This window comes from Balaenoptera borealis, assembly GCF_965194805.1.
Source record: "Balaenoptera borealis genome assembly, chromosome: 4".
Classification (NCBI taxonomy): domain Eukaryota; kingdom Metazoa; phylum Chordata; class Mammalia; order Artiodactyla; family Balaenopteridae; genus Balaenoptera; species Balaenoptera borealis.
In genome coordinates, this window is record NC_138861.1 from 43,578,999 (window position 1) to 43,601,932 (window position 22,934).

General features: G+C 41.9%; 1 protein-coding gene across 9 annotated transcripts in view; it reads left to right on the plus strand.

Moving 5' to 3' along the window:
- Nucleotides 1-22,934, plus strand: part of TRIM2 (tripartite motif containing 2) — a 193,769-nt gene that overhangs the window by 101,828 nt on the left and 69,007 nt on the right. For 8 of the 9 annotated variants that reach the window (XM_082391519.1, XM_082391520.1, XM_082391510.1 and 5 more), the window contains 2 exons: nt 19,410-19,475; nt 22,829-22,886. In XM_082391519.1, coding sequence (XP_082247645.1) covers nt 19,410-19,475; nt 22,829-22,886 — 124 coding nt within the window. Of the gene's footprint in view, nt 1-8,394; nt 12,844-19,409; nt 19,476-22,828; nt 22,887-22,934 lie in introns of those variants that run through there. The other variant, XM_082391514.1, reaches the window with a different exon arrangement.

Here is a 22,934-nt window from a genome sequence, read left to right on the forward strand (position 1 = left end):
TCAATTCAGTTTGAATTGAATATTTTGTTGAGGTTTTTTGCATCTATGTTCATCAGTGATATTGGCCGGTAATTTTCTTTTTTTGTGATATCTTTGTTTGCTTTTGGTATCAGGGTGCTGCTGGCCTTGTAAAATGAGGTCAGAAGTGTTCCTCCCTCTGCAATTTTTTGGAATAGTTTAAGAAGGATAGGTGTTAACTCTTCTCTAAATGTCTGGTGGAATTCTCCTGTGAACCCATCTGGTTCTGGTCTTGTAATACTATAAACTTCCCTCTTAGAACTGCTTTTGTTGCATCCCATAGATTTTGGATTGTTGTGTTTTCATTTTCATTTGTCTCTAGGTATTTTTTAATTTCTTCTTTGATTTTTTCAGTGATCCGTTCATTTAGTAGCATATTGTTTAGCCTCCACCTGTTTGTGCTTTTGCAGTTTTTTTCTTGTAGTTTCTAGTCTCATAGCATTGTGGTCAGAAAAGATGTTTGATATGATTTCAATATTCTTCAATTTACAGAGGCTTGTTTTGTGGCCTAGCATGTCATCGGTCCTGGAGAATATTCCATGTTTATTTGAAAAGGAGATGTATTCTGTTGCTTTTGGATAGAATGTTCTATGTTTATTAAGTCCATCTGGTCTAATGTGTTATTTAAGGCCAGTATTTCTGTATTTATTTTATGTCTGGATGATCTGCCCATTGATGTAAGTGGGATATTAAAAGTCCCCTACTATTATTTACTGTCAGTTTCTCCCTAATGTCTGTATGCTTTATGTATTTAGGTGGTCCTATGTTGGGTGCATATATATTTACAATTGTTATATCTTCTTCTTGGATTGATCTCTTGATCATTATGTAATCCTTCTTTGTCTGTTGTAACAGTCTTTGTTTTAAAGTCTATTTTATCTGATACTAGTAATGCAACTCTGGCTTGCTTTTGATCTACATTTGCATGGAATACCTTTTTCCATGCCCTCACTTTCAATCTGTGTGTGTCTTTAGATCTGAAGTGAGTCTCTTGTGCGCAGCATATACACAGGTCTTGTTTTTGTATCCATTCAACCACTCTATGTCTTTTTTTTTTTTTTAATTTATTTATTTTGGTTGCACCGGGTCTTAGTTGTGGCTTGCTGGCTCCTTAGTTGTGGCACATGTGCTCCTTAGTTGTGGCTCACGGGCTCCTTAGTTGTGGCATACGAACTCTTAGTTGCGGCATGCATGTGGGATCTAGTTCCCTGACCAGGGATTGAACCCGCGTCCCCTGCATTGGAAGGTAGATTCTTACCACTGTGCCACCAGGGAAGTCCCCACTCTAGGTCTTTTGATTAGAGCATTTAGTCCATTTACACTTAAAGTAATTGTTGACATGTATGTAAATCCTTATTGCCATTTTTTAAATTGGTTTGGGGATGTTTTTGTAGTTCTTTTCTGTTCCTTTCTTCTTCTTTTGTTCTCTTACCTTAAGATTTGATGACTATACTTAGAGTTTGGATTCCTTTCTCTTTTGTGTGTGTATGTATAATAGATTTTTGGTTTGTGGTTACCATGAGGTTTATATATAGCAATCTATAAATAGATAGAGAGATGATTATTTTTAAGTTGCTGCTCTCTTAATTTCAAACACATTTTAACAACTCTACACTTTTACTCTCCTCCCCTCATGATTACTGTTTTTGACATCATATTTTACATCTATTTGTTTCATGTATCCCTTAACTGCGTAATGTGGATATAGATGATTTTACTGCTTTTGTCTTTTAACCCTACTAGCTTTGTACATGGTTGATTTACTACCTTTACTGTATGTTTGTCTTTACCAATGAGCTTTTTCCTTTCATAATCTTCATATTTCTAGTTGTGGCCTTTTTTGCTTAGAGAAGTCTCTTTAACGTTTCTTATAAAGCTCGTTTGGTGGTGCTGAGCTCCTTTAGCTTTTGCTTGTGGGTAAAACTTTTGATTTCTCCATCAACTCTGAATTGAGAGCCTTGGCAGTTATTCTTGGTAGTAGGTTTTTCCATTTCATCACTTTAAATATATTGTGCCACTCCCTTGTGGCCTGCAGAGTTTCTGCTGAAAAGTCAGCTGATAGCCTTATGGGAGTTCCCTTGTATGTAGCTTGTTGCTTTTAATATTCTCTCTTTATCTTTTCATTTTAATTACAAAGTGTCTTAGTGTGATCCTCTTTGGGTTGATCCTATTTGGGACTTTCTGTGCTTCCTGGACTTGGATGTCTGTTTCTTGTCCCAAGTTAGGGCATTTTTCAGCTATTATGTCTTCAAATATGTTCTCTGCCCCTTCCTCTCTTCTTCTGGGACCCCTATAATGTGAATGTTAGTACCCTTGATGTTGTCCCAGAAGTCTCTTAAACCATCCTCATTTCTTTCCATTCTTTTTTTCTATTCATCTTTAGTGATATCCACTACTCTGTCTTCCATCTCACTGATCCATTCTTCTGTATCATTTGGTCTATTGTTAATTCCTTCTGATGCATTTTAAAATTTCAGTTATTGTGTTCTTCATCTCTGTTTGGTTGTTCTGTATATTTTCTAACTCTTCGTTAAAAACTTCTAACTTCTCATTCTGTGCAACCATTCTTCCCTCCAGTTCTTTGATCATTAGCTATCATTAGCTTGAACTCTTTCTAGGGTAGATTGCCTATCTCCAGGGTTTTATCTTGTTCCTTCATTTGGAACATGGTCTTCTGTTGCCTCATTTTGCCTCACTTTCTTTTTTATTTCTATCTATCTGGTAGGTCGGTTACGTTTCCACACCTTGGAGAAGTGGCCTTTTCTAGAAGTCCTATGCATCCCAGCAGTGCACTCCCCTCTGGTCACCAGAGCTATAAGCTCTAGGGGTGCCCCCTACATGGGCTGCGTGGGTCCTTCTGTTGTGGTGGGCTGACTATTGTGGGTGGTCTGGTAGGTGTAGCTGGCCCTGGGTCAGTTGGTTGCCAGGCCCTGCCTTGTGTGGAGGCTGCCAGCCACTGGTTGATGGGGCTGGGTCATGAGGTGGCTGGCTTTGGAACCCTGGGGGGCCCTGGGGATAGCACTGGCTCACTGTTGGACAGAGTCGTGGCCCAGGAGACTCTGGGGCTGGTGCCTGACCACTGGTGGGTGAGCCAGGTTCTGGGGTCTGGCTGTAGGACCCAGGGGTCCTGGAGCTGGTGTTGGACCACTGGTGGGTGGGACCAGTTCTTGACACAACTGGCTGTGGGGTCTGGGGTATTCCAAAGCTTGTGTTGGCCTGCTGGTGGGCAGGGCTGGGTCCTGTCATGGCAGGCTGCAGGGCTGTAGTTGTCCCAGGGCTGGTGTCCCTCCTCTGGTGGGTGTTGCTGGTCTGAAGGCTGGAGGAGGCTTACTGGTGGGTGGGTCCAGAGTCCAGTAGATTCTGAGGCTGGTGTCTGCCTACTGGTGGGCAGGCTTGGTCCTAGGGTTCTCTGGCTGCAGGGCCCTGGGGATCCCAGGTCTAATGCCTGTGTACTGGTGTGTGATGCTGGGTCCTGGGCCTTCTGGTGGGCAAGGCCATGTCCAGGGATGGCTCAGAGATTCTTTTTTTTTTTTTTTTTTTTAAAGATACTCAGTATTTACTACTGCCTTTGGGAAATACATTGACTTTTTTTTTTAAATGCTATTTAATTTATTTATTTATTTATTTTTGGCTGTGTTGGGTCTTTGTTGCTGTGCACTGGCTTTCTCTAGTTGCGGCTAGCGGGGGCTACTCTTTGTTGTGGAGCACAGGCTTCTCATTGCGGTGGCTTCTCTTGTTGTGGAGCATGGGCTCTAGGCATGCGGGCTTCAGTAGTTGTGGCACGTGGGCTCAGTAGTTGTGGCACACGGCTCAGTATTTGTGGCACACGGGCTCTAGAGCACAGGCTCAGTAGTTGGGGCACACGGGCTTAGTTGCTTCGTGGCATGTGGGATCTTCCCAGACCAGGGCTCGAACCCGTGTCCCCTGCATTGGCCGGCGGATTCTTAACCACTGTGCCACCAGGGAAGTCCTGCTCAGGGATTCTTAAGGTTGCCTATCTGCTGGTGGGTGGGGCTGTGTCCCTGCCAGTTAGTTGCTTGGCCTTCGTCGTCGTCCCAGTACTGGTGCCTCCAGGCTGGTGGGTGGTGGCGGGGCTGGGTGTTGAGACTAATAAGCTAGAGGGAGCATTCCAGAATGGCGCTTGCCAGCACCATTGTGTTTGTGGTAGAACAGTCTCCCCAGAATGGCTGCCCCCGGTGTCTGTGTCTGCAGGGTGAACTCCAGCTGCCTCCTGCCTCTCCAGGAGGCTCTCCAAGATCAGCAGGTGGGTCTGACCCAGGCTCCTTTCAAATTACTGCTTCTTCCATGGGTCCTGGAGTGTGTGAGATTTTGTGTGCCCCCTTTGAGAGTGGAGTTTCTATTTCCCTCAGTCCTCTGGGTCCCTCAGAAGTAAACCCTGCTGGCCTTCAAGGCCAAATACTCTGGGGGTTTTTGCAGGACCCCTAGGCTGGTAAGCCCAACCTGGGGCTTGAACCTCTCACTCCTTTGGGAGAACCTCTGCAACTGTACCTATTCTTTCGTGTGTAGGTCACCCACCCAGGGGTAAGGGTCTTGACTATATCACAACTCTGGCCCTTCTACCTGTCTCACAGTTCCTTCTTTATATCTTTTGTTGTAAAAGAGCTCTTCTAGTAGGTTTCAGTCTTTTCATCGATAGTGGTTACTACTTACAGAGTTATGATTTTGGTGTGCCCTTGAGAAGAGGTGAACTCAGGATCTTTCTACTCCTCGTTGGGAACTCCCTCCCATCCCCCCACCCCACAGGTCTTGAGGATAAGTAAGCTCTCAGTCTTGAATGGTGTATGGACTTGATGATTATTTGTTTGTTTTCTTGTAAAGGACTCTTGTCCTTCTTAGTTGATTGTAAACAAGTCATTGGCTTACACATAGGCATACAACATTTTTCCTGATGTATTTATAACACTTTTGGGTTTTTCATTAAGTCTGTGATCTATATTTTGTGTGATGAAATGAACACTAAAAGTTATCATAATTAGAATAGCCTTTGTTAAAAGTGGAGGGACACTACAGAAATTTCTTTGTTTTGGTTTTGGGAGGATTAAAATTCCATAACAGATTGAAAGTCTGAAAGAGGTGAAAGTCTTGGAAGGAGAGTTGAAACAAAAATGAGAAAAAGACCAAACATGACACTGCTAACTAGTTAATGCGAACATTAGTATTATTGACACCTAATTCCATTCCTCACTTATTTTTTTCTTTTAACCAAGCAGGCACCATTGCCATCGTGGGCTCTTTGGAGGTTTTTAGAGTCAGATTGAGAGTGAGGCAGTTGTGCCAGGTTTTAGCATATCTCAGATTGCTTTTTAGGAACTCGGTTCATGTAAAGCTGAAGGCACCCCTTTCCAGAGCAGACAAAGGGTTTAATTAAAGCTGCAGTTTGTTATTGCCTACGTTAAGAGGCAGGAAGGGCAGGTGACATTCTAACCTCAGCCCCACCTTGCTGCCTCTTTTTTTGCTGCCATAGTCTTTGAACAAATGTCTGAGCACCTGTGGTATATACCAGGCTTTGGGCTATGTGTAAAGGCTGTTAGGATGAATAATAAAGCCTGTAACCTCTAAGAGCTTACAGTATGGTTGATGAACCGGACCAGGTGACTACACCATGAGCTGCTTTTATATACCTTCATTTGCAAATATTTACTGAATCTAACGTCCTGCTCTAGCTACTAGGGAATAGCAGTAAACACCCGCCTTCCCCACAAAAAGTCCCTGTTCTCATGGAGCTTTATTCTACTGGGATGAGGCTTAAATGAATATATACAGGGCTGGCTACATAATTTGTGATAAAAAGAATGAAAAAGGCTTTTTCCTTCCTTCTGTGGTCTCTCTTTCAACCTGTGGTGGTGTTTATTTGCTACTTAATGTCACACTCCCTTGGGCGTAGGGATGTTTGCCCAGTGAGTGCAGACCCTCACATATACCTGAGGCCCCGCACCATGACTCAGACTCGCCCCATGCCTGTGCCCAGCCCCCTGCCAGGAGTGGAGAGTGGCAGGGGTTGCTGAGTGGGACCAGGGATGCTGGCAGCTGTTAACTCACCCTGGGAGAAGGCAAAGAGGTGGTGTTAGGGGGGATCGCCAAGGCTTGCTAAAAGAGGGCAAGAGAGCATGAGTCATCCAGGAAAGAACAGATAGTTCAATATCGCGAGGCCAGACAATGCTCAAGAAGAAATGATGAGAGATGAGGCAGGGTTACAAAAAAGAGTTACTGTGCCTGTTCTCAAGGAGTTTACATCCCAGATGGAAAGATTAAAAAAGCATCAGTACCTATAATACAGAGCAATTTAAGAGAAGAGCCATAAAAGAAGTGTCAATAAAGCATGATGGAAAATCCAAGTTATCACATAATTGACGGGGACAGTCTGCTTTATGCATATTGTCCCAGCATGATTGTAAAGAGTAGTCTTTCTTTCTCAGGAGCGTCCCAGTTTGGATGAGAAATTATATTCTCACGCTACACCAGTGTTTCTCAGCCTTTTCCCCCATTATCATCCCCCTAAGGAGCTTTTTTTTTTTTTTTTTTATTTTTTATTTTTGGATGTGTTGGGTCTTCGTTTCTGTTCGAGGGCTTTCTCTAGTTGCGGCGAGCGGGGGCCGCTCTTCATCGCGGTGCGCGGGCCTCTCACTATCGTGGCCTCTCTTGTTGCGGAGCACAGGCTCCAGATACTCAGGCTCAGTAGTTGTGGCTCACGGGCCAAGTTGCTCTGCGGCATGTGGGATCTTCCCAGACCATGGCTCGAACCCATGTCCCCTGCATTGGCAGGCGGATTCTCAACCACTGCACCACCAGGGAAGCCCCTAAGGAGCTTTTTTTAGACACCTTTTCCCTAATTGCCCCTTGCCCCCACCCCATGATGCTTTAATGCCAGAGGTATACTTTATATCTGTTTATGTGCTACAGCCCTTTGGAGGCCCATAAACCATTGTACCACAAACCATCCAAGATTTTTTCATCCCCCAGGAACCAGTTTTGATATTGCCCCCACTGAGACTGATGCTCTGCACAAATGACATAGTAGTATTGTCATTTCTAACTCAGGAGATGTGGTGTGACTGAGAGGTCAATAATGTTTACTATTTCTTCCTTGAAATTGTCTCCTCTTGGTTTTTCATTCTCCTACTTCTTTTTCTACCCTGTAGACTTTTCTCTGTCTCTTTCAAATGATGTTACTTTCTTTTCCTACTTCCTTAATAAAGAAGGTTCTCCTATAGGTCCTGCTTTTCAGAATTTCAAGGAAGGGCCATGAGAAGATTGTCTTCAGTTTGGGGTGCATTCCTGAGAATTCAAGGGGAAACACAGGCAGTAGAACATGTCTCTTCTCCTTGGTGGTGGTCATTCTGAGTTTGCTATTCCAAGACTGGGGTGCACACCAGAAATCTCAGAGAATGGTAATAATGGCTCAGTGACATTTGGGATACAGTTGCAACCGCACTGACCAACCCTCTCTATGTGCGCTTAGCACTCATCATTCCCAAGAGAAGATCCAGTTGGGTCAATTTATCACTGACCAGCGCCACTTTGGACACCTCAGAGGCAAGTGGCCTGCCTTATGTTCATCCTACACATGTAACCTTTGGCTTGAGCACCTAGCCCTGGTCTAGACAGGCATGGCCCAGCTGGCAGAGAGTTCATTGGATGGATGTGGCAAGAACCACAGCTCTAAGCAGAAAGAATGCTGGGGGTTTAGAAACTCAGAAAGCAGCCAAGGGCCTGGGAGGCACCTGGAGCTTCAGAACATCCTCTCCAGTGAAGTTCTGTCATCAGGTCTTGTCTCTCCTGTGTTCTCTTGAGATTTCCACAAACTTCCATTCTCTTGGGCAAAAAAAGATGGGTTTGTAAAGAGTTTTAAATGCCCAAACTGAGAAGGGCACACGTCTTTAGTGGCTTCTCCTCCCTCCTGTCTCATCTTCGCTGCTTCCTCACTCCCACATAAACTATAGGCATTCATCAGAGATATTGCAATAAAGTATGATATTGCAATAAAATCACACGAAGTTTTTGGTTTGTCAGTGCCTATAAAAGTTATGTTTAGGGCTTCCCTGGTGGCGCAGTGGTTGAGAGTCTGCCTGCCAATGCAGGGGACACGGGTTCGAGCCCTGGTCTGGGAAGATCACACATGCCGCGGAGCAACTAGGCCCGTGAGCCACAATTACTGAGCCTGCGCGTCTGGAGCCTGTGCTCCGCAACAAGAGAGGCCGCGATAGTGAGAGGCCCGCGCACCGCGATGAAGAATGGCCCCCGCTTTCCACAGCTAGAGAAAGCCCTCGCACAGAAACGAAGACCCAACACAGCCAAAAATAAAATAAATTAAAAAAAAAAAAGATCTTTTAAAAAAAAAGTTATGTTTACACTATACTGTAGCCTATTAAGTGTACGATAGAATTATGTCTAAAAAAATGTACATACCTTAATTTAAAAGTACTTTATTGTTAAAAAATGCTAACCGTCATCTGAGCCTTCAGCAAGTTGTAATCTTGTTGCTGGCAGAGGGTCTTGCCTCCACGTTGGTGGCTGCTGACTGATCAGGGTGGTGGTCACTGAAGGCTGGGGCTGCTGTGGCCATTTCTTAAAATAAGACAGCAAAGTCTGCCACATCGATTGACTCTTTCTTTCATGGACGATTTCTCTGCAGCATGTGGTGCTGTTTGATAGCATTTTACCCACATAGAACTTCTCTCAAAACTGGAGTCAGTCCTCTCACACCCTGCTGCTGCTTTATCAACTGAGTTTACGTAATATTCCAAATCCTTTGTTGTCCTTTGAACAGTCTTCACAGCATCTTCACCAGGAGAAGATTCCATCTCAAGAAACCACCTTCTTTGCTCATCCAGAAGAAGCAACTCCTCATTTGTTCAAATTTTATCATGAGATTGCAGCAATTTGGTCACATCTTCAGGTTCCACATCAAACTCTAGTTCTCTTGCTATTTCCACCACATCTGTAGTTACTTCCTCCATTGAAGTCTTGAACCCCTCAAAGTCATACAAGAGAGTTGGAATCAACCTCTCTCAAACTCCTGTTAATGTTGATATTTTGACCTCTTCCCATAAACCACAAATGCTCTTAGTGGCATCTAGAATGGCAAATCCTTTCCAGAAGGTTTTCAATTGACTTTGCCCAGATACCTCAGAGAAATCACTACCTATGGCAACTAGAGCCTTACAAAATGTATTTCTTAATAAAACTTGAAAGTAGAAATTACTCCGTGCTCCATGGGCTGCAGAATGGATGTTGTGTTAGCAGGCATAAAAATATTAATCTCATTTTACATCTCCATCAGAGTTCTTGGGTGACCAGGTGCATTGTCAATGAGCAGTAATATTTTGAAAAGAATCTATTTTCTGAGCAGTATGTCTCAACAGTGGCTTTAAAATATTCAGTAAACCATGTTGCAAACAGATGTGCTGTTATCCAGGCTTTGTTGTTCCATTTATACAGCAGAGTCAGAGTAGATTGAGCATAATTTTAAAGGGCCCTAGGATTTTCAGAATGTTAAATGAGCATTGGCTTTGACTTAAAGTCACCAGCTGCATTAGCCCCAATAAGAGAGTCAGCCTGTCCTTTGAAGTTTTGAAGCCAGGCATTGACTTCTCCTCTCTAGCTATGAAAGTCCTAGATGGCATCTTCCAATAGAAGGCTGTTTTGTCTACATTAAATATCTATTTGTTTAGTGAAGCCACCTTCATTAATTATCTTAGTTAGATCTTCTGGATAACTTGCTGAAACTTCTACATCAGCACATGCTGCTTCGCCTTGCACTTTTATGGAAACAACTTCTTCCTGAAACCTCATGAACCAACCTCTGCTAGCTTCAAACTTTTCTTCTGCAGCTTCCTCACCTCTTTCAGCCTTCATGGAATTGAAGAGAGTGAGGGCCTTGCTCTGGATTAGGCTTTGGCTTCAGGGAATGTTGTGGGTGCTTTGATCTTCTATCCAGACCACTCAGACTTCCTCCATATCAGCAATAAGGTTGTTTTGCTTTCTTATCATTCATGTGTTCACTGGAATAGCAATTTTAATTGCCTTTAAGAACTTTCCTTTGCATTTACAACTTGGCTGTTCAGTGAAAGAGCTTAGCTTTCACCCTGTCTCTGCTCTCGACATGCCTTCCTCACTAAGCTTAATCATTTCTAGCTTTTGATTTAAAGTGAGAGATGTGTGACTCTTCCTTTCACTTGAACACTTAGAAGCCATTGTAGGGTTATTAACTGGCCTAGCTTCAACATTGTTTTGTCTGAGGGAATACGGAGCCCCAAGGGGAGGTACAGAGACAGGGAAATGGCCAGATGGTCGGTGAGGCAGTCAGAACACACACAACATGTATCAATTCAGTTCTCTGTCTTATATGGGCATGGTTCATGGTGCCCCAAAACAATTTCAATAGTAACATCAAAGATTACTGAACACAGATCACCATAACAGATATAATAATGATGAAAAAGTTTGAAATATTGTAAGAATTACCAGAATGTGACACAGAGACACAAAATGAGTAAATGCTGTTGGAAAAATGGCACTGATAGACTTGCTCGACACAAACCTTCAATTCGTACAAAACGCCATAGCTGCTAAGTGCGGTAAAGTGAAGCGTGATAAAACGAAGTATGCCTGTATCAGCACATCTTTGCCTCAGGCTTTGTTATTCCACGAACTCAAACTAAGGCAGAAGATACCGGGTTCCCGGGTTCCTGGTCTAGAAGGAAGGTACTGGGTTACAGATGGGCATGTCCCTTTCGCCCTGCAGACTCCTTGGATATGGGGAGTGATGAGGCTGGAGCGGGGCCAACATAGCCCCAGAGCAAGGTCTAGGGCAAGGGCCAGTTGCCCAGTTGGAAGGGCAGCACTGACTGGAATATAAACTGCTGACGGGTGTGGCCTGTCTGCTTCATCCTCACATATTCGGCCAACAGCAGATATTCAAATTTTTAAACATGAAATTAATGTGTGCTTAAGGTTTTTGTAAAACATGAATTTGTTCAATAAACAAATGCCATTCAGGCACTATGACAAATGCTAAATTGTGGATTCATGATCCAAATGTTATGATGCTACAAATATTTATTTGCTTTCATACTTAACTCATATAATACATACATCTGCCTGCCCCATAATGTTGCAAAACTTGGAGCGTCTCAAGACATCTGAATGGCATATCAGATTTCAGAATTCTATTGGTGAAAATAGTAAATGTGAAAGCACTACTTGATGCAAGTAAAGATTTTTCAAAGTAAAATATCCTTTCTTTTTTTCGCCTGAAAACCATATCTAGATATGCCTAAGTAAATGACAAGATGGTATTCTTGAAAACCTGGTCCATTTATTTAATACACATTTATTGAGTGTTTATCACGTGTCAGGCACTGCGCTAGGCCTTGGTGATACCAAATGGTTGGCTTAGTCTCTGCTACAGAAATGAGTTTGATATTATAGGGAAGTTGTCCAAGTTAATAATTACAAAATGAATCTGGGATGCTGTGATAAAATGACAGAGACCCTTTCCTCTTGTGGGGGGTGGCATGAGGAAGCAGAGAGAAGACTCCTGGAGGCTACCCCTGAGCTATTCAAAGGATGGGTAAGAGTTACCCAGGTGAAGAAAAACTGTTCTTGACAAGCAGATGAGTATGGCAGTCTGAGAGGAAATAAAGGCAAGGCTTCCCACAAATGCCACTTTTATGGTTTTTGACAACTCCACATAGCACCAGTAATAACTTAATATTTTTCTTAAATATCACTTTAATTTTTAAAAATTTTTTACTGACATACCTACTTCAGCTGTATCTTAAGCAATACATGAGAGATCTAGGGTATGGTGTGTTAATTATACATTTGCTAGTACTAATATTAAAACACTTACTAAATGGATACCCTTTTACTCTCTTAAAATCATCTCATCAATTGAATTGTATCGAACTGTAGGAAAAACAAAATGGAACTCTTGTTTAATTTAATATACCCCTTACCCTGCAACAGGAGATAATTCGTTTTAGATGCCACTTTTTTTCCTAGTAGAATTACTATACTTTAAAATGGTTCAAAATAACGTACAATAACCTTCAAAGCAACGGAAAAGTCTGAGTTAATTTTCTGGCACCTTGAGGCAAAGGGACCCGAGCTTTTGATCTTAATCCCCATCAAGTAATGAGGCAGCATACTTTCGACCGTTTTGATTTGAAATTCATTCTCTTGTATTAAGAAAACAAAACAAACAAAAAACCTAAAGCAAAGGCAGACATACAAAGGGATTTTTAAAAGCTGGAAAAGCAGTGGATATCGGTGGGAGAGAAGATGAGGCGTAAAATTAGGAGAAGAAAGTCCGCCCCAGACCAGGCAAATCCGCATTGATGGAGGCAGCGTTTCCTTCTCCAGCAGCCAAACTGCCTCTGTTTTTTAAGGCAAACTTAGGCCGCGTTTCCGCTGAGCGAAGAAAGAAGTCAAGGCGAGGGCTCGACTTTCTGGAAAAAAAAAAAAAAAAAAAGGAGTCACAGTCAGCACGCAGGACCGAAGAGGCGGAAGCAGCTGGGAGACCCTGCTCGCCAGCATCTTGAATCGACCAGGACGGACCGGCGGGCAACCAGGCCCCGCCCCCAGGACAGGCCTCGCCCCACCCCGGCCGGCCGGCCACTCCGCGGAGCCGCCAGGGGTCGCTGCGCGCCGTCTGGGCGACAGCCGGTCTCTCTTCCCTGCCTCCCCTTCGCTGCTCCGCCCCCGGGGCGGTGTCGGCGCCAAAATCAAACCCGCCTGGGCCCGCCCCGCCCCTCGCCGCGCTTAGGCCCCGCCGCCGGAAGACGCGCTGCCCGCGCAATGGTAAGAGTAAGGGGAGCGCTCCTCGGTCCCCCTCCTCCACAGTGGCCCGGCTGCAGAGCCCCTCGGCTGCGTGCCACGCGGGCCCGGCGTTGGCCCCCGGGCGGGCTGCAGAGGCCGGCTACCCCGCCAGGTCGACGCCCCGGCCGCCCGGCGCTTTCCGGCTCCCGCCGCCTGAGCCCCTAGGCTGAGGCGCCACGCTGGGATCCCCGTCCTTGTGCCCCCCGCCTCCCTCCCGGGCGGGTCAGGTTAACTACGGGCGTTCGAGAACGTGCCCCGAGTGTCTCACGAACTCAGCAGTCTGTCAGCAAGGCCACGAGTCACTTAAGAAGCGGTGCCCAGGCTCCCCGCTTCCGGCCACCAAGGCGCCGCCCCCGGTGGAGAACAGGGAACGGGTGTCGGCGGGCACCGCCGGGGGGTTCCCGGGGCCCGAGGAGCTTGCTTGATCTTTGAAGACTGAGTGGTTTGGGGCGTTGTAGCATTTAGAGCCCATTTCAGTATTGCTCACAATTTCCAAAGTGACCTAACAAATCTTCATTTTATGCCAGTTAGAGGATTTCTGTGAAAATGCGTTGGTTTTTACGAAGGGCAGGGCTGCCCTTTTGTGCTTCCGGAGTCGCTTTATTAGGGAAGCACCGTACAGACTTCGTCTTCCTTGCATTGCCTGATGGGTTAAGTCCTGGTTAGATTCCAAATCGTCTCTTTCTCTTTGTGAATTTAATGTCTTTCTGCTCATCAAATCATTTTCATAAACCTTCAAAGTTTCATCCCCCACCCCCTTCTGTTGGCAGAGAATCAACGTCTAATGAAGTGGATCTAAGATTTTAATATCTTAATTAAGTGGCCGTTATTTTGCCAAGCTGGTGGTGGACGGAGATATATAGGTTGTACGATGTTTATTTGAAGATTCTTGTCCAGATGTAATCAAAACTGATAACGGTTTCTTTGTGGTTAAACTAACAACCCAGCCACCTGGGCATAAAATGGTGTAGGAAGCCAAACAGGCTCACACTTAAATCTGGTACCAGTGTTCCGTGATACCATATTTCTCCTTTATAGAGTTACTGGCCTGATAGAACTGACTACTGAGTACTATGCAGCCCATATGCATTAATTTTTTTGTTTTTGTCTTTTTACCTAATATCTCTCTACACCTACATACCTTCTAATACTAAATGGTTTAATGTGCTATTAACTCTTTTCTGATGTTTACCGCTAGTAATGGAGAAACATGGAACAAGTTAGAATAAAACTTTTTGTAAGAGACATACTTCCTATTTTTCATGTATTATTAAGAACTAAGTTTAGTGTTATGTTGATCAAAGATAACTTTTGTTCTTTTTCCTGATTGTGAATTAATAGCTGTTTGTTTTGATTTTGGTTGCGCTTGCTGGGTAAACAGTTGTTATAAGTCCAAGCATATTTTTGGAATTGGAGAAATGTGGTATGGTCTGCCACTTCTGAGGGCAGCAATTATCATCTACTTTTAATTTTTAAAAATTGTATTAGTGATCAACAGGGCTGACTTTAGGAAATTTTTTTGCGGGAACTTAGTTCCCCAACCAGGGATCGAACCCGTGCCCCCTGCAGTGGAAGCGCAGAGTCCTAACCACTGGACCACTTAGGATTTCTTTAACTCCTAGTTGGAGAAGTTTCCTTCATTGTCCTCAAGTCAAATTTTGAGGCCACTTACTTACTAATTTGAGTGTATCTCTAACTCATACTACGAGATGTTCTTTAATCCTAAGTATTACATGAGCCCTTGTTGATTTTTTGGAGAAATTTCTAAATATGAAGTAATATGGCATCCTTTTACATTAGTTACTTTAATTCTGGCCATGATACTCTCCCACGGTGGTTGGCAATGAAAACTCTTTGTAGTGGTGAAGGAGACTGATGAATAAATTAGCCTGAAATCGGTGTTAACGGATGATACAGCTCATCCATATTTCTTTTTTTTTTTTTTCATCCATATCTCTTGAGTCACTTTCATAAGCTGTTGAGCTGAGTGATAAGAGCTTTCCTAAAACAGTGTGCCCTCAGGACATTAGATTCTCCTCATTGCCTGCCTCTTATTGGCAGATTCTTGCGGAGTCCAGGGTCTCTCAGGGAGCAGTTTATAATAACAAAATGTTAGGAGCCTTTTCTAAAGCTTTGGCTCTATTTTCCACTGATGCAGCCACAGACTAAATTCCTAAAGGGGTTCTCATTGCCCCACAGTGCCCCTAACTTAACCTTCAGATTCTGGGCTGAGAGAAACAGTGTTTTCAATCCTGGGGCACAATTAAAGCACCTCAAGATTTTTAAAATATGAGGCCAAGGGGCCCCATTTCAGAGATCCTGATTCATTTCTTATGGGATGTGCCTGGGCATCAGCAGTTTTAAAAGCTCCTGAGATGATTCTAATCTCTGTGTATGGCAGTTTGAGACTAACTGGACTAGAGGAATAGCTGAATGGGCCTTCTAACTGAGTGTGGATATCTTGCTTTATTCAGATACTGCAGAAGCCAGTGTGAAGGGAGGCTAATAACGTAGTACTGAACTCTAGCTCTCTACCCTGGGTTTAGTGAACGTGTCTTCGTAGTGTATGGTTTCTTGGAACTGAGATTCCTCTGGTTTATCTCTCCAAGTAAGGCAATAAATGGTTATCACAGACTTCCTTATTATCAGTTCTCCCTGAAATGTATTTATGGGAGTGCAGAGGGGTGTTGTGGGATTTGGGAGTCTGAACGGCCTCAAATTTTAGATACATGGTCCTGAAATTGAGGGCTGGTCTTTACAACTGCTCTTCTAACCTGGCACTAACCTCTGGGAAGGCAAAGGCAGTTCATGTTCTGAAGAACTCTTTTTGTTTTGTTTTGCTTTGTTTTATTGAATGAAAGAGTCTTTAAATGCTATAGTACTTTACAGTTTTCAAGTTTCACACATATGATTTCATATAATCCCATAATAACCCTGTTCTCCCCCCACCCCTATTTTGCCCCTCCCCACATCCTTCTCCCCGCTGGTAACCACTAGTTTGTTCTCTATATCTGTGAGTTTGCTTCTTTTTTGTTTTATTACTAGTTTGTTGTATTTTTTAGATTCCACATATAAGTGATATCATACTGTGTTTGTCTTTCTCTGACTTATTTCACTTAGCCCTCCAAGTCCATGCATGTTGCCACTTTTTTATGACTGAGTCATAAAAATCTATTGTGTGTGTGTATGTACATATGTATATAAGTACATATGTATATGTGTATTATACATATACCACATTTTCTTTATCCATTCATCTGTTGATGGACACTTAGGTTGCTACCATATCTTGGCAAATGTAAATAATGCTACTATGAACACTGGGGTGCATGTATCTTTTTGAATTAGTGTTTTTGTTTCTTTGGGATATATACACAAAGGAGTGGAATTGCTGGGTTATATGGTGGTTCTATTTTTAATTTTTTGAGAAAGCTGTGCATTGTTTACCACAGTGGCTGCACCAATTTACATTCCCACCAAAGTGTACGAGGGTTCCCTTTTCTCCACATTGTCACCAATTTGTTATTTGTGGTCTTTTTGATGATGGCCATTCTGACAGGTGTGAGGTGATATCTCACTGTGGTTTTTTTGTTTGTTTGTTTCATTTCGTTTTGTTTGTTTTTGGGGTTTTTTTTTTTTTGGCTGTGTTGGGTCTCTGTTGCTGCACGTGGGCTTTCTCAAGTTGCAGCAAGCAGGGGCTACTCTTCATTGCAGTGCGCGGGCTTCTTATTGTGGTGGCTTCTCTTGTTGCAGAGCATGGGCTCTAGGCATGAGGGCTTCATTAGTTGCGGCTCAGGGGCTCAGTAGTTGTGGCGTGCGGGCTCAGTAGTTGTGGCTCACGGGCTGTAGAGCGCAGGCTCAGTAGTTGTGGCGCACGGGCTTAGTTGCTCCGCAGCATGTGGGATCTTCCCGGACCAGGGATTGAACCCGTGTCCCCTGCATTGGCAGGCAGATTCTTAACCACTGGGTCACCAGAGAAGTCCTCATTGCGGTTTTGATTTGCATGAAAGGAAGGTGTTTTAGATAGAACAACATTTTTAAAAAGGCACAGAAATGGGAAAGAGCATGCTGCAAGTGGAGAATTACAAGTAGTTTTTGTATTACAGCTTAAATTGCTCAGTTCTTCATGTTGTTATGGTAAGTTTGAGGTGGGGAGTGGTACCTGTGAGAGATAAGTTGGGGTCAGGTGACAGAAGGCCTTGTATGTCATTCTAGGGTGATTGGATACTTCTGGATGGTTGAGAGTTTTAAGCAAGGGAGTTTTAAGCAAGGGAGAGGCATGGGTAGGCATGGCAAAGGAGAGGTTTGCTTTTTGGCAGCGTAGAATGTGGCTGGAGGGTGGGACAAAGCATGGTTAACAGACTGCAGATATGTAGTAGGGAACAGACAATGAAGGCCTGAACTAAGGTAGAGGTAGTAGGGATGGAGCAGACAGGATCGATTTGAGAAACAGTTAAGCTCTGAAATTGGCAGAACTTTGTGATTGGTTGGATGTGGAGTAAGAGAGATGAAAGAACCTAGGGTGACTGCCAGGCCTCTGGCTCGGGGAACAAGGTAGAATCTAACTGAACTCAAGATCCAGAACAGCAGGTTTGGGGAGTAGATGTGGGAGAGGAGGGGTCAGTTTAGACCTCCTGAGTTTGACGTCTATTCAGCAGACAGTAAGTACGTGAGATTGGAGCTCAGGCGCCCACTTAATCCAATGATATAAAGATTTGAGTTCTCAGCATAGGTGTTTGTTAAAACCATGAAAGCAGGTGAGATCAAAGAAAAGGTGTGAGGAGAGAGGGGATCAGTAGAGAAAGAACCCTGGGGAACTGCAGTATTTAAAATTGTGGACAGAGGGAAAAGAGAAAAAGTTAAACTTCGAGGCTACTTATTTTACCTGTGCAACTCATCAAGGAACATTGGATAATTTGCTGTGAAAAGGGGTTAATGGGTTTCTAGACCACGTACTCTGGAATGCATTCAGAACGGCAATTCCAAATTCCTTTCCCTGTCTAGTGTAGGCTCTCGTTTCTGATGGAGTTTATGGTTGGATAGGTTTATTATTGTTGGTTTATTTATGTCTGCTTTTTACGTGGTATAAAGTATTTTAAAGTTCTTACTAAACAATTTATGTTCCTCTATAATCCCATGCAATTTTTAAGAAAGATGCAGATTACTTCAGAAACATTAGTGTGGAAGCCTCCATGAGAGTACTAGAGATTATGGTTCTCGTTCTCTTTTGTTATTTTCTGTGAATATTTGCATTGAGGAAGTTTGGCGTTTTGAAAATTCAGGCTTTAGCTTTAGGTATATACCCTATATAAAATATATGGTAAAATTTATTATTAAAATACATTTCAGTTACATCTTTTTTAAAATATTTATTTAATTTTATTGTTTATTTTCTTTATTTTTTTGGCTGCGTTGGGTCTTAGTTGCGGCACGCGAGATCTTTTTCATTGCGGTGCATGGGCTCTTCATTGTGGCCTGCGGGTTTTCTCTCTCTAGTTGTGGCACGCAGGCTCCAGAACACGTGGGCTCTGTAGTTTGCGGCACGCAGTCTCTCTCGTTGAGGCACGCGAGCTCACTAGTTGTGGTGCGCGGGCTTAGTTGCCCCACGGCGTGTGGGATCTTAGTTCCCTGACCAGGGATCGAACCTGCATCCTTGGCATTGGAAGGCAGATTCTTTACCACTGGACCACCGGGTATGTCCCTCAGTTCCATCTTAATTATCTTAATTTCAAGTTAGCTAAAGGGTAGTGACAGGATAATAATAACCTGAAGTAGGCTTTCATTTTCTACTTGGACATGGTTTTCCTTCCTCCAGCCTGCCCTCCACAATGCTACCTAACTCTTATCGTGTCACTCCCTGCTTTAGAAATTGCTCAGTAGCTCCTCGTGGCCTGAAGTAAAGTCTGCTCTCTTTGGCTGGACAGTCAGCCTTCCATAATCTGGCCCCAGACAACCTTTCTCATCTCATCTGCCACTCCACTTGTATAATAATCGTCCCTGAGTGTTTGTCTTTCTGGAGCATTCCATGTACTTCTGTAACACTGTGCCTGTGTGTGATCTGTCCAGGGCACCCTTCTCACCATTTCTCAACTTGCCAAAATCCTGTTCATCTCTAGCCTTCCTAGCTAACCCTCCTCCCTTTCCAGGGTGGAATTAATTTATTCTTTCCTGGGTAGCAATTTGTACATGTACCTGTTCGTTAATTATAAGTAGTTATGTCTATTTATTTTCCCTGAGAGATTAAGTCTTTTGAAGGTAAATACAGTGACTTATTGGATCATTTGATAAATATTGAACTTCTACAAAATGCCAGGCACTGTCTCAGTCACAGTTCTTATTATTATACTGGCAGCACCTACCACAAGGCTTGTCATAAAGTAGTAGCGTTGTTAAAATCCGTCTTGAGGCCTCGCTCTGAGAGTTATTAAACCTCTTGGTCTCAGATGAGACCATGCATTATTTCTGATAATGTTTTGAACCAAGTTGTCTTAAAAAGCATTGTTTTTGTTTTTAATTGCACTGTTTACTTTTTAACTTTTGTGCTTTAGTCGAAGAAAAAAGGACTAAGTGCAGAGGAAAAGAGAGCCCGCATGATGGAAATATTTTTTGAGACGGTAAGTCGTTTTCCTTAAGATTTTTAGTATTTTGTGTAATTTTCTCCTTAAGTTTATGTCATCCAGTGTTAACTGTACCTTTTTTTATTAGAAATCAATAGTGAACAATTTCCTAAAGAATGAATAAAATTCTACAAACACTTGTGGTTCCTGTGAGCTGTGGAGCATGAAAGAATCCTATCCCAGGATTTGTAGAGTCTCTTCTATCCAGACTGCCCTATACTCTGGCACCATAATTAACTTTCTGAAGCATATATTTGATTGTGTCCCCTTTTACCTGAAAATAGTAATGATAATAGCTCACATCTACTGAGTGCTTCCTAGGTGCCATTCACTATTCTAAGCACTTGGTGTAGTTATCTGATTTTATCCTTTTTAACCCTCTGAGATCCTTATTCTACAGATCTGGACATCTGAGACACAGCCTAAGATACCAGCCCTGGATCTCAAAACAAGAAGTGATAGTACTAGGATAAAAACCCAGGGGGGATCATCTGATTATAGAGATAGTGCTAAATATAGCCTCTTTACATTTATAAGCCTGCATATGGTATAACACGTATGTGATGGTACATAGCCTCCTTAATTTATTCCAGTTATTCGTGCCTGCCACTAACAGGAAATATGTTTGAAGTTTCTGCTCCTAAGTGGCAGAACCAGGATTCAAACCCAGTCACCTGGCTCTAGAGCCTGTTTTCTTCACACGTTGCTGTACAATGGCTTTTCTTGCTTCCAGATTAAAATCCAAACTTTTGACCTACAAAAATATTAATTTCTTACGTCTTACCTCTTGACAGGACCTTCAAAGTCTGGTTTGGCCCCAGCCTACTGGCCCTTTTCATTATTTACAAATATTAATATGAAGAAAGTGGGGAAAACGGCAAAATAGAATGTAAAATTAATAAGTAATGATAATACTTGACATTTTCATTTTGATAATGCAGATTCTCAGTGAAACAAGTGAAATATTGTGGGCACTTTTTTTTTTAACTGTTTGCCCTTTAAGCGAAATCTTACTAGTCTTACTTACATACAATGACTTACTAAAAGTCATTGGCAATTCAGAACAGAGTATCATATTAATAATGATGATACGATTAGGACGATAAATTGATAAAGTTTGTAGGTAAAGATTATGACTATTTATTCTGCTGAGTTGAAATATTTTTCCTATGGTCTTAGAGCAAGAAAAGTAGATTTAATTCCTAGCAGGCAGTGGAAAGCTGGGGAGAGTGGTGAGGGAAATTAATTTGTTCTTTATGATATTGTTGGCTGTTTTTGATTAAAATTTTTTCAACTCTTCTCTCAATGACATTAAGACACTAATGACTAGGTACCATGACTATAATGAGTATTAGAGGTTAAAGAAGTTCAATAGTCAATGAGTTTTTAGGTAAAGATAGGAATTAACTGTATTAATTGATTGATTTCAGTTCATATATTCCTCTACATATTAATTCATATGAATACATACATAGATTTATTTGAAGTTACTAATTCTTTGCCTGTTACACTTAGGAAGAACATGGCCACAGTACAGCTCAAAGATAGAGAACTTGTACCTGAAGTCTGTTTTACCTAATAGCTTTGTGACGTTAAGCAAGTTACTTGACCTAAGTCTCAGTTTCTTCATCTCTTAAAAAGGCTAATAATAATTGTACCTAGTTCACAAAGTTGGTATGAGGATTGAATGAAATAATCTGTGTAAAACATTATAATGCTCAGGTCATAAGTGCTTAATTAAAAGTTATCTAACTTTATAACTGTGTGTCTTCCATGGTATCTTTACACATAGTTTTTTGTTTTTGAGAGCTAGAACCATTGTGTTCATCTCTCCTTTATTATCTCTTTAATGTAGGGGAGAACCAATATTTACTTGAGACCATTTTCTCTGTCCACTTAAATGACCACTTTGGTCCTGAGGCTAGTTCTTTGCAAGCCCATTTATTTACATAGCAACCCCACTGGGGCAGCCAGTATGTCTGGGGCTTTTCCTTGATAACCACATCTAGGCAGATGTCTCAATGAGTTCATGTTCTTTTTCCCAAGGTATTTGCGAATAGGTTTGATTAATTGGGTTTTTTTTAACGCATTAGAGGCCTGAAGTTAGTAATTTACTGCATGTTCTCTGAGACCCTAAAGAATTCTCTTTTAACAGTTTATTCCCAGATGTGCAAAAATTTATTTCACACTCTAGAACCAATGACTTAGTATTTTCCTTAATTTACTAAATCTTAAGTGTACTGAGATGAAGTTACTTTTTTCAATATTTTATTATTAAAGATGAAAGAATTTCACTATGAATACCTATATGCCCAGCTTAGATTCTGCCGTTAACATTTTATACTCTACTTGCTTTATCATATATATATATATATATTCATCTATCCATTCCTTTATCCATCTATCAATTCATCTTTTTTGCAGGGGGTTGTATATCTGGGCTACTGGTCTTTTGTCTGGTATGTTTTGTGAATACTGTCTTCCAGTCAGTCTTTTCAGTTTCTTAACAGTGTGCTTGGATGAGCAGAAGTTTTAAATTTTTATGATGTCTAATTTCCATCCTATTGAAGTTACCTTTTCAAGTTTATATTGGAAGAAATAGATCCCAGCTTTCTATAACAATAATCACAATAATTCTGTTCTAATTGCTGAATACTTCAGTCTTTTCAAATATTTCACTCTTATTATCCAAGTTCTTTTTACCGGTTCAGCCAAAGCTTATTACAAGAAGAAAGGAGTATTCTGCATAGATTTTTTTTCCAACCATAAGATTAAATATTCTCTGTGTATATATCTTCCCATAATGTTTTGCTTTGCATGTGGTGGACATGCAGCATGTATAGGTGAATGACTGATAGGCAGCCATAAATTGTATGTTTTTCTTACTTAGGTGTGGCTCTTCCATGAAACCTTAAATGTAAATAAATCTTGACAGCTGTCTGTTTTGCTTTTAGTTAGAACTGCTAATCTGTGATATATGGTATATGCTAAGCAAAGCACTATTTGTGTTTTCTTCAAATCAGTGTCAGAGAAGCTGATTATCTCATGTTAACAAATGATTCATCATAACTAGATTTTATACTTCATTGGGAAGATGTTCTTTGCATTCTGCCCTCCAGTTACTTTAAAGAATTGTATGTTCATGCAAAATCTGTCCATTTTAGGTTCTGTTTAAGGTATTGAACAAGATAATTACAGTTTCTTCTAGCTCTAAAATTCTCGATTCTATTGCACTATTCACTTCCAGTCATAGTTTTTTAGTATAATATTTTATAAACATAATTATGGTAAATATAAATATATAGTAGAAAATAAATGTATGTTTTTCATCTTTCAACTCTTTTAAACAGAAAGATGTATTTCAATTAAAAGACATGGAGAAGATTGCTCCCAAAGAAAAAGGCATTAGTAAGTATCAAAAAATGTGCCAGAATGTTTTGGTAAATACCCGTCATC